Source organism: Neltuma alba, unplaced genomic scaffold (assembly GCF_004799145.2).
Source record: "Neltuma alba isolate B1F8T4 unplaced genomic scaffold, ASM479914v2 tig00004148_pilon, whole genome shotgun sequence".
Lineage (NCBI taxonomy): Eukaryota > Viridiplantae > Streptophyta > Magnoliopsida > Fabales > Fabaceae > Neltuma > Neltuma alba.
In genome coordinates this window covers 169991-189486 of record NW_021633582.1, presented here as the reverse complement: position 1 = coordinate 189486, position 19496 = coordinate 169991, and the positions used below count along the sequence as shown (strand labels likewise).

At 34.0% G+C, this 19496-nt stretch overlaps 2 protein-coding genes and 1 pseudogene across 2 annotated transcripts; all 3 read left to right on the top strand.

The window, feature by feature from the left end:
- Positions 1-276: 276 nt before the first annotated feature.
- LOC114743839 (cysteine-rich receptor-like protein kinase 29) lies at positions 277-13831 on the top strand (annotated as a pseudogene).
- A 1300-nt stretch (positions 13832-15131) lies between these two features.
- Positions 15132-16385, top strand: LOC114743838 (cysteine-rich receptor-like protein kinase 26). The gene is made up of 2 exons (XM_028932045.1): positions 15132-15855; positions 16321-16385. Exons 1-2 carry the CDS (start codon positions 15132-15134, stop codon positions 16383-16385), a joined length of 789 nt encoding a protein of 262 aa, XP_028787878.1.
- A 178-nt stretch (positions 16386-16563) lies between these two features.
- Positions 16564-18115, top strand: LOC114743836 (cysteine-rich receptor-like protein kinase 29). The gene is made up of 5 exons (XM_028932044.1): positions 16564-16720; positions 16835-16920; positions 17188-17411; positions 17499-17661; positions 17804-18115. Exons 1-5 carry the CDS (start codon positions 16564-16566, stop codon positions 18113-18115), a joined length of 942 nt encoding a protein of 313 aa, XP_028787877.1.
- Positions 18116-19496: the final 1381 nt, after the last annotated feature.

Genomic DNA, 19496 nt, shown 5'->3' with positions numbered 1-19496 from the left:
TCCAATCAACCTCCAGATGATAAGGGGAAAAAGTCAAAATTGGTGACCGTGTACAAAACTTTGTATTCCCAGCTAGAATAGAAACCTTCGAGTCGAACCTTTGACTTGTTGACTTGTGAGCTATAAAGAAGTTGGGGATAGTTTTGTTATAGTAAGCCTGCTTCCTCCATGTTTATATTGCTCATCATCAATCAATAGTAATACCCCAGAATTGCATCTTACAATAAGCTCCTTTATTATTCCTTGGTTCATTTTTCACAATTCATTCCAATAGTGATGACAAAGTCTACCATTTCCTTGGCTCTTGTTTCATTCCTTTCCCATCTTCTCATTCTCTCGGCCGCCCAGCATCCTGACCCTACTGTTTATTCCAATTGTTCATTAGGCAAAGGAACCTATACAAACTCAAGTGTCTTTCACACCAACCTCAATGCCCTTCTTTCTAATGTCGCCTCCGACACAAAAATTGACTATGGCTTCTACAATTCCTCTTATGGTGAAAACCCCAATAGAGTGAACGCAATTGGACTCTGCAGAGGAGATGTGGAGCCTGAAACGTGCCGTAGTTGCCTCAAAAATGCCACAATGATTCTCCCAAAGCAATGTCCGAACCAGGTGGAGGCATTTGTATACTATGACTTGTGCATGTTTCGATACTCAAATCGTTCGATCTTTGGGATTTACCAAGATCATGACTTTTCCTACTCTTTTAACAACCCAGAAAAAGCACAAGATGCAGAAAAGTACACCAAGGCTCTTGATGATCTAATGGAAAGTCTAAAAAGCAAAGCCGCAGCCGGTGACTCTAATCGGAAGGTGGCCGTGGGAAATGCAACGGCTGATCAGAATGAAACTGTATTTGGTCTTGCCCAGTGCACGCCTGATTTGTCTCAGAAAGATTGTGAACATTGCTTAAGAAAGGCTATCTCAGATATCCCAATCTGTTGTCAGAACAGGATTGGTGGTAGGGTTATCAAATCGAGCTGCAATCTTCGATTTGAAAAGGGCCAATTCTATGATTCAACACAATTATCTCCATTTCCTCCTGCTCATGCTCCGTCTAGCAGAACAACTTCCTCACCACCTGCAGGTGTGACTATATATATATATACACATATATAGTTATCTCTCAAATAGTTTAAGCTTATATATATATGTATACTGAGTTCATCTGGAAAAATTGGACTCACCCATATATGTGGTTGGATGAGATCACGGTGGTGATAACAGCGGTCTTGGACAAATTAAGAGCATCCATTGAAATTGCCCTACGATTTTTTTTAAAAAATAATAAATAAACCTTTTACATTGAATCACAGGAGTTTCTGATTCACCAAGAGCTGCTGCTGATTCACCCAAAGCTTCAGAAGGTACAATTCTATTTTGATCAATATACATGGTCTGATATGTAGACTTATAAAAATATAATATAATACACACACACACAAATTGAATTTTCTTGTAATAATGATGTTCAAGAATACGTTAATCATCACCCTGAGTTTGTTTGGCTTTTGCAGGAAATAGCGACAGAACCTCAAGAATGGTCGCTATCGTGGCCGTGGTGATTGGTGCCCTCACCACACTTTACTGATATTACTTCTGTTTGGAATCAGACAACAACAGCTACTGGATTAGGAATGTGTTCTCAATAAAATTACTTGAATACTTAATTATTATTTGTAGTTTTGGTCATTCCTTGGGGTTTTGCTTTTTCTCTTAATCTTTTTTTGTAACCACAGTAGTATTCCGCTTCCACAAGTGAGGATTATTTGATCATTTTTTAAAGATGTCTTTTTCTTTTGTTGAAATAAATGGAGATCAATTTGGATTGTACTTCTACCACTTCATTTATGTTGGATATATAGGTTGGATGGAAATGAGAAAATATATTTATATATATTATATTAGTTTTGTAAGAGCATACGCCAAAACAAGGAAATAATTTACATTCCTTGTGGTGTTTTTTAACCCTTATCATTAATCCAAAAAATATATAAGAGGGTAGAAGAGTGCAAGAAAATTGAAAATTTGCGATGAAATATGTTTCACTGTAAAGTCGATTGCAAATCTATTACAAAAATTGTGCGACAAATTTTATAATGGAAAATTTACAAATTTATCATAAAGGTTTGCAATGGCTCCATTATGATGGACCAATCTATGGCAAATTAATTTGCCACAAATTTTTCTTGATTTGCGTCATAAATTACTGTCACAAATTTCATTTTTAATTCTTGCCATATGAAAGATAAGGTAATCAGTGGAAAGTGGTGAAAGTGGTGAAAGTGACGAATATACTTTCATTATCTTTCTCCCCCAGTCATTTCATCGAAATTTGAGAAATTGTTAGGGTATGATTTGTAAATGGGGGTATATAACCCTTAGGTCGTATATAAAAAAAATTGATTTAATGATATTTAGGGAAAAAATTTCTAAAAATAATTAAAAATGTCAACTTTAAATAGTCACAAATATTGAAATCTTGTTTGCAAATTAAATAAAATATTTAAGTCACACAGATCACTTTTGGTGATTTTTAGAACTAAGAATCCTAATAAATTTACAATTACTTATATCAATAATTATAACTTACAACACAATGTTTTAGTACATAAGTATTTTTAAATTGAAATTTTAGATCGTTCTCCTTTTATAATTTATATTGCCCGGGAAGGATGTACAGATATTCAAAGAAGAGCCAGTGAGGTTTTAATGTACTCCTTTCTAATCACAAACATAAGCCACTTCTACAAAAATTAGTTAGGTCAACAATATAAATAACTTAATTTAAAATATAAGCTAAACTTTATTAGAGGGGTTTGATTTTTTTTATAAGAAAACATTTAGTATTTTCTCAATTTTATCCCCCCATATATTTTCTTTTCTCTTTGATTTATTTATTGCATCTTTTACTTATTATTTTCATTAATGAGGACATATTTGAGGAAAAAATACATGTCTTGCCTATTTATATTTCTAAACTAATTTTAGCTAATTTCTTGATAAACGTAAATAGATAAGATTTATCTTATAATTTGAACTGGATGGAGTAATTAATACTTATTTGTTAATTTTATGTTTAAAATTAATGATTAAATGTGAATACTTATATTTTTCTCTCTCATTTATAATTTCATTTAGTACAAGTGAAATTGCCAAAAAAAAATTAAGAAAATTTAATGAATTAACTACAAAAATTCATTTAAAAATTATTAGTTTAAAATTTTAAACATAAATGGTTGAACTTGTACTTAACCAATGCAGAGCTCATTGTAATCACACGTTTTCTGGTGGTCGTTTATTGCAGTGGGACTTCTTAAATTGTGCAACAATGAGTAACGTAAATGGAGAGAGAATGTCATTTGCTTCTCTTGTATATTCCGTATTATGCAATAAGTTCATTGCAAACCAATTGAGGCATGTAGTCGTCAATTCTAAGCACTAATAAAGTTTGAATGCCATCAAGTGTAAGAGAAATGAGTGCAAAGACAAGTGGGAGGCCTTATTTCCTTTCCAAATTTTTTTCTCCATTGGTATATGTCATTTACAATGAGATTGGGATCAAGACAAAAAAATTTCTTCTATTGAAGAGACCCGCCATTCTTTTGTTGAAGTAAGTGCAAACGCTTTGATTCAAGATTTTCTAAGAACTGACTTAGTGAAATCTCATATTTCGTATATTAGAAAAAGAAATGATCTCTCCAGTTCAAGATTGATCACTGATAACGAGTCAGATCGCACTAATATCAATCTATTTTATTCTATTTATTCCAAGTCAAAAATTCAACAATCCCTTAGCCAAAGTCATGGAACTATTTGTATGTTGAATAGAAATAAGGAATGCTGATCTTAAAGAAAAAAATTTAATTATCTTAAAGTTGATTAACAACTAAAGAGTGTGTAATGACAGTTATAGAATAGAAAATGCTAACATATTCATTTGTGCTCGTCACTTATTATTGAGATTTCTTTTGTAATTTCATTTAGTACAGGTGAAATTGAAAAACATAATTTAAAAGAAATTTAATAAATTAACTACAAAAATTCATTTAATCTTTTAATTGTCCTTGTTTAAAAAAATTTATTTAAAAATTATTAGTTTAAAATTTTAAATATAAATGGCTGAAATTGTATTTAATCAATACAGATCTCACTGTAATCATAAGCATTATAGTGGTCGTTATTGTGATGAGACTTCTTAAACTATGCAACAATAAGTAAATGGAGAGAGAATATGTTGGCTTCTCTTGTATATTCCGCACTATGCAATAAGTTCATTGGAGACCAATTGAGGCAAGTAGTCATCAATTTTAAGCACTGATGAAGTTTGAATGCCATTAAGTGTAAGAGAAAACGAGTACAAAGACAAGTGGGAGGCGTTATTTCCTTTCCAAATTTTTTTCCTCCATTGGTATGTCATTTACAATGAGATTGGGATCAAGACAAAAAAAATTTCTTCTATTAAAGAGACCTGCCATTCTTTTATTGAAGTACAAATGGTTTGATTCAAGATTTTCTAAGAACTGACTTAGTGAAATCCCATATTTTGTATATTAGAAAAAGGAATGATCTCTCTGGTTCAAGATTGATCGCTGATAATGAGTCAGATCGCACTAATATCAATCTATTTTCTTCTATTTATTCCAAGGCAAAGATTCAACAATCCCTTGGCCAAAATCACGGAACTATTCGTATGTTGAATAGAAATAAGGAATGCCGATCTTAAAGAAAAAAATTAATTATTTTAAAGTTTATTAACAACTAAAGAGTATGTAATGACAGTTCTAGAATAGAAAATGATAATATATTCATTTGTCCTCGTCACTTATTATTGGGATTTCTTTAGTAATTTCATTTAGTACAAGTGAAATTGAAAAAAATAATTTAAAGAAATTTAATAAATTAACTACAAAAATTCATTTAATCTTTTAATTGTCCTTGTTTAAAAAAATTTATTTAAAAATTATTAGTTTAAAATTTTAAATATAAATGGTTGAAATTGTATTTAATCAATACAGATCTCACTATAATCACAAGCATTATAGTGGTCATTATTGTGATGAGACTTCTTAATCTATGCAACAATAAGTAAATGGAGAGAGAATGTGTTGGCTTCTCTTGTATATTCCACACTATGCAATAAGTTCATTGGAGACCAATTGAGGCAAGTAGTCATCAATTCTAAGCACTGATGAAGTTTGAATGCTATCAAGTGGGAGAGAAAATGAGTGCAAGGACAAGTGGGGGGCCCTATTTCCTTTCCAATTTTTTTCTCCATTTGTATCTCTCTCTCTCTGTTTTTTTTTTTTGAGGATTACAATCAGATCCTAAAGAAGGAATTTAATTATCCTCAAGTTCATTAACAATTAAAGAGTATATAATGACAAGTTTTAGAATAGAAAATAACAACATATTGATACTAACCATTTATTGTTGGGATTTTTTAGTAATTAAGTTATTTTCTTGAAAACTTATGATAATTCTTTTTTTTCCCCTCTTTGGTCTATTTGCCTTAAGCTATTGGACAAAGACCTAAGTCAACGTGTATGTATTCCTAGGTCAAGTCAAGATAATAAATTTTTGTAATTATACTTTTTAGAATATTGGTTTCAAATTTTACCCCACAGGTAAATCTTGCCGAGTCTGCCTTTGATTTTTTTTAATATACAAAAGGCTAAAGTCTGAACATAAAATTAAAACATAGGGCCCACCTCTGATTAATGGGAGAAGAGGGATTACATGTGTTGACCGTGTGGTCGGTCTTGTTCCTTCGGAAATTTGTGGTGCCAACTATCCCATTAATAGGCAAGGACGAAGAAGAATATAAGTGTGAAAAGAACATAAAATTAAAACATAGGGGCCCACCTCTGATTAATGGGAGAAGATGGATCACATGTGTTGACCGTGTGGTCGGTCTTGTTCCTTCGGAAATTTGTGGTGCCAACTATCCCATTAATAGGCAAGGACGAAGGAAGGATATAAGTGTGAAAAGAAGAAATTTTTATTTCTTAATATATTAAATATGTTATTATTTTCAATTTTAAAACTTGTTACTGAGATTTTCTAATCGCTATTTTCTTTTTTTGAATCTTATTGTAATTTGTCTTGTTTTTTTAAAAATGTAATTTATGCTCCTTTATGGCCTCATGCTAGCTGGGCCTGCCTCTTGTCTTGGATGACTTGACTTTTGACTTTGAGAAATTGAATAGTACTGTCTCTGAAATATAACTATTTAAATGGTTTGTTTTGATTTTAAAATTAAAAAAGTATTTACTTTATTTCCTGAATTTATAACTTCTTAAATTATCTCTATTAATTATACATATTAAGGAAGTCTTTTCATCAATTATCTCCAATTTAAATAATTGAAGGGATGTCTTTAAAAAAAAAACCAACGCACATTTTTTTGCAAGTAGTCAATTTAATTAATTTTTTAAATCTTACATCGTAGTATTTTGTAATAATTACATTTCTTTACCTCATAAAAATGCTCATCCCAAGAACGAAGCCATATGCATAACTCCGTATAGATTTGACAACAAATTAAAAGGAAGATTTATGAGTAATGAGCAAACTAGTGCAAGACTTGTATATATTCCTAGTCACATATGAATGTATATTCCTTGAGTTGTTGATTAGTGGGTTACAAAGTTGAGAATAATCCTTCCCATATCATTCACCAAATAGGATTCCGAAATTGCAAATCCTAAATTTCAACAACCATGAAATTTTCTCTCATTCGTTGTGCTTTGGTTTCATTATTCCTGCCTCATCTTCTCATTCTCATCAACGCCCATCAGCATTCGAACCTCTTTAATCACGCCTGTTTCAATGACAAAGGAACCTACGCAAACAAATGTGCCTACCACACCAACCTCAATATGCTTCATCAATTATCCCCAATTTAATTAATTGAAGGGATTATCTTTAAAAAAAATGCCATATGCATAACTCTCTATAGATTTGACAACAAACTAAAAGCAAGATTTATGAGTAAGGAGCGAACGAGTGCAAGCCTTATATATATTCCTAGTCACGTATGAATATATTAAAAAGGCCAACCAGTAACGTGCCCACTGAATGATAGCGTAAGCGGGGTGAGTGATTATTACCTACTCAACAACGTTATATCATTTTATCAAGAAGAAAAACAACGTTATATCATTTATTTTCCTTAAGAGTGTTTCTGGTGGTTAAACACATAAATTATATATGTTGTTTCCACAGTGCATGTGTCGGAATTTTACTACAAGGCCGCGTGGAAGTGGAAACACAGACACATTAATTGTTGGCATTTGATGAATTGCCGTGTCAAAATAACCAAACATATGGAACAAAATGCAATATCCCTTATTTGAATCTTGTCGTTGACTTGTTGACTTTTGTGTCCTATAGAGATGTTGAGGTTATTGTTGTCCTAATAAGCCTTGCTTCATCGCTCATCAATAATACTCAAAAATCGCATCTTAATTGCTTATGAAGCTTTACTCTCTTCATTTATCACAGTTTTAATTTACCCCAATAATGACGTTGATTGTCAATATTCTTCTAGTTCTTCTACCATTCTTTTGCCATCGTCTCATTCTTACCGCCCAGCAGGACCGACCTTATGTTAATCAAACCTGTTTCAATGAGAAAGGAACTTACACAGACAAAAGTGCCTATCATACCAACCTCAAAACCCTTCTTTCCAATTTCACCTCCAACACAGCAGATGACTATGGCTTCTAAAATTCCTTGTACGGCGAAAACCCCGACACAGTTTACGCATTTAGACTCTGCTGAGGAGATCTTATGCCAGATGCTTGTCGTAGTTGCCTCAATAATGCTACGAGTCTTCTCCCACGGAAATGGCCACATCAGAAGGAGGCATTTATATACCATGACTCTTGCAGCTTTCAATATTCAAGTAGCTCAATGTTTGGCATATATCAGAACCCTGATTTTTTTTACGCAATTAATAACCCATGTGATGTAGTAGATGCAAACCAGTGTATCCATACGCTTGATCAGCTAATGCAAGATCTTAATACCAAAGCTGCAGCTGGTGGCCCTAATCGCAAGGTGGCTGCTGGAAATGCCTCAATGCTGTTTCAATATGTACATGGTCTTGCTCAGTGCACGCCTGATTTGACTGAGCAAAATTGTGAAGCTTGCTTGAAAAAGGCGATATCAGATATCCTATTTTGCTGTCAGAACAAGGTTGGAGGTAGGGTTATCAAACAGAACTGCAATCTTAGATTTGAGAAGAACCGGTTCTATAATCCTAATGTTGTTGATACAATACAAGTATCTTCATCTCCTCCTCCTCCCTCCTCCTCCTCCTCCTCCTCTTCTACTACTACACCGTCACAAGGTATCTCTCAAAACTCATCCTTAACTATGCAAATCACTCAAAAAAATTTAGACGTATACCAACCTTTGAGATGGGGTTTGCTCAAAGTGATAATTAAAAAAAATTCATTTGCAGAGATGCTTCTAGGGTAGTAATTTCTCTTACTTTGCCTTGTAAATAAAGAAAGAACCTTATTAAATTATAAGGCAAAGAAAGAAAATTTACTTAAGGTTACTTCTAATACGTCTTATCTCTATGTAATAACTTAAACACTCATTAACTTGATTACATATTAAAATTTAATAACCTTATAACTTTACCTCTATTTAATATATACCCAACCAAAAAAATACAAAATGTATACAATAATAAATGATTGGGTCTAGTGAAAGGGGCTAATTCTTCACGACATGGCAAACCAATTTTTAAATCATTGTTGGGAGAGATGTCTATGTTTAATGCCTGATCTTGTCTTGAACAGGATTTGCCTTTAATAGAAAAATATCCACGAGTAATTAAAAAAAATAAATAAAGGGTATAATTATACATTCAAATAACAAAAATTTAATAACATGACTCATATTTAAAAAAATTTCTTCTTTGCTTTATACTCTTCCAATCCTTAATTTTGGACTTTATTGTGAGGTTAATTTTGATCTTAAATGTAACACATATTTTTAATATTAATCAATTGTTTTCAAATCACCCCTCTTGATCAATTTTTTTCAAATCACCCGTACTAATATTCCCTCCATCATAATCAAGTAGGAAAGGAAGGGAAGACATTAAAGAAGATGATTAGGATGTTTTGATTAAGTTACTTAATTTTCTTAATCTAATCAAATTGTTTAAATAAGTCTTATATTAAGGACCAGAGATGTAAACAGGAGTAGAGGAGTGATTATTAATATTGTATAAATTTATCATGTGTCCCTAATTAAATCATTCTATTATTGTTTGTGTAACAAACTGCAGGACCCGTTGGTTCACCTAACATTCCATCTACTAGAGAAGGTACCTAGCTACTTCTGCCTCAGTGATGTAGTCTGACATATGTGCGTTGTTCTCTTATTTGCAGGTTATCCAAAAATTATTCACAACTGTGAAACTAGACGTCAGTAATTTTATTGTTGTGGTTCTCCGTGTATCTGGTCAAGAAACACATCAATCAACTTTTGAGCATGTTCGGCTTTTGCAGGAAAACACAATAGATCAAGAAGCATTATTATTATTATCGTGGCCATGGTGATTGGTGCCTCCATCGCCCTTCTCATCTTGATTTTCATCTATTTTGGAGTTAGGAAATCGAAGAAAACCATTGAAAGTAAGTTAAGACTTGAGAACATGAAGATACATAAAATAATATTTTTATTATGTAGTAATTTGTCAATGTCAACCTTTCAATTCATCGCCCTGGAATAGTTTTAAATATTAGGATAGTCTTCAATATCTTTAAGTCAAAGCTTTTAAACTTTGATTGCTTTTGAAGTTCCCACCAGGCCCATGCGCGACAAAATGGAAATTAAAAGCCATGTTGGTTGTAACATCCTAAGTCTTCTCGGGTTTTAATAGCTTTTTTTGGGTTGATTTTGAGGATAGATTAGTAATTAAATCTTGATCTTGGTGTTTGGGTTGGATTTGAGGTATGTTGGAGGAATAGATGAACGTACCCCTCTCAGGGTATGTTTGCCGCGGCGAAGTTTACTTCGCCGTAGCGCACCGGGAGTTTTAGAGGGGAGTGTCTTCTCTGGAAGGTTTGGCCGCGGCGAAGTCATAGGGACGCCGCAGCGAAGTTGTTCAGGTGAGCGAGGCTTCCCTTTCGGGAAGGTTTCGCCGCGGCGAAGTTCTTCTGGGCGAGCGAGAGTTTCCTCTCGGGAAGCTTTCGCCGCGGCGAATATTGGAGTTCGCTGCGGCGAAGTCGGGTTTTCAGGCGAGTAATCCCTCTCGGGATTAGTTTGCCGCGGCGAAAGGTCCCGAATCTATATAGTCGCTGGAGGGTTCAGTTGTGCAAAAATTAGAAAATCTGAAGGAGGAGAGAGGAGCTCTGCTAGGGTTTCGGTTTTGAGGCTTGGGAAAGACATTTCTAAGGATCCATTACCTCAAGTAAGTGATTTTAACCTCTAATCTTCTTTCTTTCTTGGAATTTCTTGGAATTTCTGAGGAATTTTGGTGGAATCCTAGGATTTTCTAGGTTGTGTTGGAACTGAGGTTTTTGACCGATTGTTTTGAGTTTAATTGATTGCATTGGGTTAGTTAAAGTATTTAATCGGTGTAGTTTTCTTGGATTTAAAGAATCTTGAATTTTTGGAGTTAGGGTTTATGGAAATAGATGATTTGGGATTGAGGATGACAATGTAGAGGTTGATTCTGAGTTTTGTGAATTAGGTTATGTTAAGGAGGGTTAAATTGGATGTATAATCGGTTTAGAATTGTTGTTGGAACCTTAATTGCTCAAATGGGATGTTTGGGTGTAGAATTCCATAGTGGGTCCTTGAGGTTTGAATTTTTAATTGATGTTTGGAAAGGAATTAAGGTTTTAATGGATTGGTATGACTTTAGAGTGTTGCCTTGATAGTTATACCCTTTGAATTGGGTAGAGTTTTGATGGGAGATAGGAATTTTGTGTCCCCAAGTGTTGTTTTGGCCACATTATTAGTTTGAAAGCTAATGTATGATGGTTGTGTGTTTGTGTGCTTGTGTAGACCAGTTGTGAGTTTTGGTGGTGCACGGGGCCACATCGTTGGTTTGTTGTTCCTTGCTCAGGCGAGAGGTAACCACTTTCCAATCCTTAGTACTTGCTTCTGTGGTATTGTGAGTAGATCTATGTTTTGTGCTCTAAGTAGTAATTATGTTCAAACTGTATGTTGTGTATAAAAAGGAAAAACGTCTTGTGGGATTTTGACTAATGATGAATGAATTTTGGAATTGTGAAGGATATGCCACTGAATGAGGTTAATTGTGAAATGATTATTATTCTTTGATTATGATTTGAGCATGATGCATTAATTGGGAATTGGTGAGAGTTTTGTCTGTTACTACCACGTGGTAAGGCCTCCATTAATGCATGATGGTTGGCTTAGTACGTCCCCCATAGTGAGGGATAGGCCTTTTTGGCTCCCTACGTCCCCCAGAGTGAGGGATAGGCCTTTTATGGCTCCTTACGTCCCCCATAGTGAGGGATAGGCTGGCTTCAGCTCTTGAAAATCCCCTAAAGTGAGGGATAGGGTTGATGGGAATTGCATCGTTTCACTCTTATGAATTGTTGTGGCTTTCTTGTTATTATATTATTTGTGAATTGCCCCCACTTGACACCTCACAAGTATCTATTTAGTAGTACCTAGTATTGGAAAGGTTGGTTATTGGGACTCCGTCTCACCCCGTGGTTTACAATGTTTTCAGGTGAAGGTTCTGGGCGTGGGCCATCGGGAAGAGACGCAGAGGCTTGAGCTTGGTTAGCTTTAGGCCTCTAGCATTTGTATATGTATGACTAGTATATATTGCCACAGTTAGGACTACTTTTTGATATATTTGATTACCCGGCCTTGTTGTAAACTGGAGAGAATGTATCTCCTTATTTTGGTTGGCCGAAGGCCATTGCTAGTGTTTTATGAACTCTGGATTATTTGGTTGGGAATCATTTAGATGGGCTGATGTGATGTTTGTTGTTACCCGGGCCGGAGGCTTGGAGGCCTAGTAGATGTAAATGAATGATTTTTAGTTGCATGCAACAGATTACGGGTTGACCCGAGTTTGAAAGTCAATTTCTAAAAATATGAAATTTTTCTTCTACTTTGGTAACTCATTTTAACAGCTTTCCTTTTCTACCATAGTAGTGGTTTTATGACGGGTTATAATGTTTTTAAGGTTAAGGGTTTTACATTGGTTATGGTCCCTCATGACTGACAGTGATATAGGGGGAAAGAAAGAGTTTCTTGCTTATTTTGGACAAATTAAACATTTAATTATAATATTTATATATTACAAGGCCTTTAATTTTATTTATGAATGTCACTTAGACAGAAATAATGGATGACGAAGACATTAACCCGGCTGATTTGTTGCAATTTGACTTTGAAACCATCAGACTCGCTACAGATAACTTCTCTGTTGCAAATAAACTTGGACAAGGAGGATTTGGGCCAGTATATAAGGTATGTAATCACATTAATGTTAGATCAAGACAAATAAAATCACATTGTCTAGAAAAATTGGCGTGCTATTAATTACATGTCCAAACTTTAATAAATACAGGGTAGGCTCCGTAATAGACAAGAAGTTGCTGTCAAAATAATGTCCATGAATTCAGGGCAAGGATTCTTAGAATTCAAAAACGAAGTGTTATTGATGGCCAAACTTCAACATCGCAATTTAGTAAGATTAGTTGGTTTCTGTTTAGAACGAACTGAGAGGCCACTCATTTATGAGTTTCTTCCCAACAGAAGTCTTGATTACATTAAGAATGATTTTGATTTATATATATTATCTTTATTCTTCACTTACATTGGGTAAAAGTGGAAGTGATATTATAGACATAGATAGATTTAAGAGATCATAGACGTAGGATTGACCTTTATTATACAGATCCAATTCAACAAACTCATTTGCATTGGGAAGTGCGATACAAAATTATAGTAGGCATTACTCGTGGCATTCTTTACCTGCATGAAGATTCAAGATTACTTATTATTCACCATGACCTTAAATCAAGTAATATTCTTCTAGATAAAGATCTAAATCCAAAAATAGCAGATTTTGGCATGGCGAGGCTATTTGCTTTAGATCAAACTCATAACCCTACAAGCAAAGTTGTTGGAACTTAGTAAGTACTACTTACAATTATTAACACCGTACCTAACAAATTATTGGATTTAATATCATCTTTGTCTAATTAAGATTTTTTATATTGACAAACAGTGAATAGATGGCACCAGAATATGCAATAGATGGACAAATATCAACAAAATTAGATGTCTTTAGTTTTGGTGTACTCTTGAAATTTTAAGTGGCCAAAAGAATAGTAGCATGATTGATGAGGAGGATATACAAGATCTTTTAAGCTTTGTAAGTATCTACCTTCTTTATGTATATATTTTCAATTGTCAAAAGTAGAGAATGATAAGATTATATATATGGATGCTATAACTAGCTATCACACAAAATTGTAAAAGTAACTTGGGAATAATGAGGAACTTCTTGCAAGTATGGAAAAACTAGAGGGAAGGGATAGCCTCAAATATAGTAGATCCTATGATAAGCAATGGTTCAAGGGATGAAATAATGAGATGCATTCACATCGCGTTACTGTGTGTTCAAGAAAACGTAGCAGACAGGCCTACCATGGCTTCTATTGAACTCATGCTAAATAGCTACTCTTCATCTCTCCTTTTACCTTCACAACCTCCATGCTTAATGAATTTCAGCAGCACGCTTGAGATGCAAACCGGAGAGGAAGATGAAGGAGAGGGAGTACATAACTCTTCTCAACAAGCATAAAAAAAAGGCCTCAATTAGTGAACAATTTGCTAGATCTCTATAGAAATCTAGGCTTGGTCTTGTGTGTGAATTACAGATTTTATGTGACACAATAAATGTTGCTTTTTGAATTTTCCATGGTTCAGTTTCATTTTGTTTCACACATCACGTGTAATATATGGAGTAATAAAGAAGTAGGATAAAGGATTAATATTCTAGATTCCCAATTTTAAAGAATAATTATTACTATGGAGACTATTTGCATAATTATGCCAAACATGATTCTATTGAAATAAAATTATTAAAAAATATGCTTATATTAAAATGATGATTACCATATGAAAACTAGGGAAGCCATTGTTAAGAATCTTAAGAAATTGAAGCATATGGGACTAAAGATTAATCCATTTCCAAAAATGAGGAAAAGTAAACAAAACATTAAAAAAAAAAAGGATGAACATTTTGTCCATGTAAGAATAACCCACAACAGTGCTAAGCTCCAACCTTGAAATAAGAGAAGGCAACAATGGAGGGAGGCTTGTAATGGCAAAAAAGACAACAATGTTAAAGAAGACCGTGAACCAACAGCAGAGCTCCAACCCAGGACACAGAGAAGGCTATCTTTGAGAAAGAGAATGGAAAAAATTGTTTAATTTGAAGTATAAAAGAGGATTATCTTTGAGAAATTAGTCACTTTCTTTAATTTGAAGTTTCTTTCACGTTAATTTGGTCAACTGTTTCAGTCTCGCCAAAGTCTAGCTCCTATTTAAGCTTAGTCTCAACCATATATTTTACCAGTAAAAAAAATACTCCTACCATTTTTCTTTTAAAAAAAAACAAAAGAAAACTCTATATGGTTTTCTACCTAAAAAGAATGAAAGAAAAGTCAAAACACTAAATTGGCCCCAGTACAAATTCTAAAAAGATTAAGTTCCTGAAAAGCATCACATATGTGGAATGTTAAAACGTCCCAACTTGCACATGGTGGTTGGCCACTTGGAAAAACCACAGTGTGAATGGAGAAATCAAATAACCCCTCGAAGACCTGTATTCCTAGAAATTCCTATCTTAGACTTGTCAACTTGTATTCCTAGGAATATTGGAATCTTATCTTCAGACTTGTCAACTATACTGTGTTTTATATTGAGGATATTATTGTACTAGGAAGCTTAGATTGCTGCATCCTAAGCTCCACACTCAAATCTCATTTGTTAGATTTCATTCATTCCTTGATGACAACTACAGTTGCTTTTTTCTTGGCTCTAACTCTCTCATTTCTCATCTTCTTGTTCTTACCGCCCAACCTGACTTCTACTTTTACATGTGCTTCAGTGAAAGTGCTAACTACACAAAACCAAGTGCCTACCAGACCAACCTCAATACCCTTCTTTCTAATTTCACCTCTGACACCAAAACTGACTCTGGCTTCTATAATTCCTCCTATGGTGAAAGCCCCAACACATTTAACGTACTTGGAATGTGCAGAGGAGATGTGAAGCTAGATTCTTGTCGTAATTGCCTCAATAATGCCAGAATCCTTCTCCCAAAGCTATGTCCATATCAGAAGGAGGCATTTGGATACTATGATTTATGCATGTTTCGATACTCAAGTCGTCAAATGTTTAGGATTTACCAGGACCATGACTTTTACAACTGTAATAGTAGCGATACTAATGCAACAGATGCAAGCAAATACAACGTTGCACTTGAAGTTCTAATGCAAACTCTAAGAGACAAGGTTGCGGATGGTGACTCTTATCATAAGGTGGTTGCGGTAAACGCATCAGCTGATCAATCACAAGTCATGTATGGCCTTGTTCAGTGCACCCCTGATTTGAATAGGCAAGATTGCTTTGATTGTTTGAAGGATTCTATTTTTAATATCCCAAAATGTTGTCAGAATAAGGTCGGTGGGAGGGTCATCAAATTGAACTGCAATATTAGATTTGAGAATTTCTTATTCTATGATCTTGTACTTGTCGATTTAAGAAAAATAACTCTCCCCTATACTCTTCTTCCATCAACAAATACTACTTCCCCACAAGGTATCTCTCTAAAACTAATAGCCTTATGTGTATGGTGTTCACTATGAAAAATTTAACCTACTATTAATTCCTGTGATCGCATCGGATAAGCATGAAGAGGAAATATAAAACTTCTTTTGTGTGACATCCCAGGAGTTCCTGATTTTCCAAAACCTACATCTTCAACAAAATATACTCATTCTTATTCTAGTAATATAGTTTGAACATAAAATCATCCAAAAATATAAATTACACAACTTCAACATGATACGTTTTTCATAACCCCATTAAATTCCCTGTGTAATGCACAAGATTCACTTTAAGTTTCTTTAGATGAAGTTTTGAATATAAAATTTAGTCATGAATATATTATTAAGTAAAATCATGAAATTAAAAAAAATGTCATTTTGTTTTTGAGGTTGTTTGTATAATCGAGCAACATAATGTCAATGAGTTCTCTCTGCAAATTTGACTTTGATTTTGCAGGAAGTAGTAATAAATCAACAACTACCATTGTTGTGGTTGTACTGATTGGTGCCATTATCGCCTAAATGAATTTCTTATTCTTTCAGCTGGGAAAAATTCTTTATGAATGTTAAATATAATTTCGATTGATGAAACCTTTTTGGCAAAAAAAAACACAAGACATTTTTATGTTGAGATTTTTCGGCAAAACAAAATGAGGGGAGTTTGAATCGACCTTTGTACTTCATGCTATTTGAAGAACTCATGACTTGCTCTTTCTTACTTGAAGCTACAACAAAGGATGATGATGAAACTAAACCAGCTAAGATTCTGCAAATCGATTATAACACCATCAAGCTCGCAACTGATAACTTCTCTGATGCAAATAAACTTGGACAAGGAGGATTTGGGCCAGTGTATAAGGTATAATAAATTTGTTACTTGGAAGTTCATAGCATCATTATATTGTTGAAAGTGAAGAAGAGAAAAAAAGAGTGTGTATGTGTTCATGGATTACATTCTAATAAATAAATGCAAGGTCGGCTTCCCGATGGACAAGAAGTTGCTATGAAAATGTTGTCTAGGCATTCTAGGCAAGGAGATTTAGAATTTAAGACTAAAGTGATGTTGGTAGCAAAACTTCACCATCGGAATTTAGTAAGATTACGTGGTTTCTGTTTAGAAAAAACAGAAAGACTACTTATTTATGAATTTCTTGCTAATAAAAGTCTTGATTTCTTTTTATTCGGTAAGTAACACAGTTTGGATATCTATCACTTTGTTTTTATTGTTTGAATGAGAATCCATATTTTAGTCACGTATAGTTTTAACACATCATAGCATTAAACTGGTAAGAATATAACAAGAAATTTTGCAAATCCAAATCAGCAAGCTTTTTTGAATTGGATAGTACGATACAAGATTATAAGGGGCATTGCTCGTGGTCTACTTTATCTTCATCAAGATTCAATATTACATATTATCCATCGTGATCTTAAAGCAAGCAATATTCTCTTGGATGATGAATTAAATCCTAAGATATCAAATTTTGGCACTGCGAGACTATTTAAGGCAGATCAAACTCGAAGCAATACTAATAGAATTGTGGCAACTTGATAAGTAATGATGACTTCAGTGGTTGAAAGCTACAAGACTATTAATAACTACTATATCAAACTAAATTTATTCATTTTAATAAGCAGTGGTTATATGGCCCCAGAATATGTCCTATACGGTCAATGTTCAGTAAAATCAGATGTATATAGTTTTGGCGTATTGGTTCTAGAGATTATAAGTGGCAAGAAAAACAGCTGCACCTTTCATGTAGAGAATACACAGCATCATCTGGACCTATTAAGTTTTGTAAGTCTATGCTTCTTCCCTCTCAAAAGTAGAGAATTACATTTATGTCCTCTATATATATATATATAACATCTAACATATATACAATTGAAAAAGTAGCTCAAGACTAATATTCTTTGCCATAAATGAACAATGTTTTCAGGTATGGAAAAATTGGAAGGAAGGGACAACCTCAAATATAGTAGATCCTGTGATAAGCAATGGTTCAAGAAATGAAATAATGAGATGTATTCACATTGCATTGCTATGCATTCAAGAAAATACAGCTGATCAACCAACTATGGCCTCAGTCTCATTTATGCTGAATAGTTTCTCTTCCTCTCTCCCTGTGCCTTCAAAACGTCGATTTCTTGTGAATTATAGCAGTTCATCTGAGATGATGACTTTGAGACATAATAGTTTAGAGGCCACAAGGGCAAGTGAACGAGGAAGAAACTCTAATCAATCATCATGAAATGATCTATCAATTACGGAGCTATATCCTCGCTAGATTTTTGTTCTTGCATGTGCATGCCAATCAAAAGCGTTATAGAAGGAGGTATATGTTGATGGATATAGTATATATTGATTGTATGTGTATTATATAAGAAGCTTTTATCACGAAATAAGTGAAGTTTCTCGCTACATTTCCAAAAGTTGTCTTACGAGGGGCAAATATTTATCCTGCCCATTTCTCCTTGTTTCAACTTCAGAACATGCATATAACCAGACATGCATAGAAAGTGAGGAGAGTCAATCTTGGCTTTTTTCCATGTGAGACAGAGTAAGCAGTGGTTGTTGAGGTTGATCCATGCACTGCAAGTTGTCTTTCTTTCAGACTTTTGTGCTTTTGAAATATGATTTCCCATGTATCTATGCTGGGTAGCAGAGTTGATTGCTACGAAGGCCAATGGAATTCTATCTTTCCTTGCATGGAAGTTTTGGCCTTGTTCCCTATACTGAAGGCTAGGAAAAAAAGAGAGGAGGATCTTTTTATTTCTCGTAAGCAAATAACCAGGTTCAGAATCTTTGACTCATGAATAACTCGGTTTCTCAACCTCTAAATTGTGTTAATAACAATGATAATCTCATGAAGTTGTTGGTGGCTTCGTATATTAAGATTTTGTAGTGTATTAACTAACCAAGTTTTAAAGGAGTCAAAATCTGTGACATTAAACTGAATGGATAAGCTTCCAAGCTAAATTGCTCGGGTGAAAGGGCAATTTATGAATATATGATCAATGGTTTTTGGTAGGTCACAAGCAAGGCTATAGTTCCCTGAAACGTTTAGATGGTGAAAGAAGAGGATATCATAGGAAGGAATAGCCCTGTTAAGTAGTTTCCAAATAAACAAAAGATGCTTGGAAGGAATGGGAGATAGACCAAAGGAATTTCCAAAACCCATTGAAATTTGAAGAGTCTATGGTTGTAGATAAGGTTCGATAGCCAGCCTTTATTGTGGAATTACTAGATGAATTACCTTTCCAGAATCCGGGAAGCATTCAAGGAAAGAGGATTGAAAAACAAAAAAAAAATGAAAACATGCTTACATTAAATATAGTTACATTTGTCTCTCTATGCTTAATTAATTTGTTGGCCCTTAATTAACTTTATCTAGCCACCTAAAATCTTCATTTTCATATATAAATACATTTATGTGTGTGTGTGTGTGTGTGTTTGTGTGTAAACAAAAGCATTAACTTCAACAACTTGCATAGTTAACAATTCAGTCAGATACCTCATGACTAGCATGTTTACCAAATGGTAGCCCAACAGAGCATAAAACGGGAGGAGTGATGAGAGATTTTGATGCAAGTGAAATGTCTGTATAAGTGAGAGAAAATGGCGACTGAATC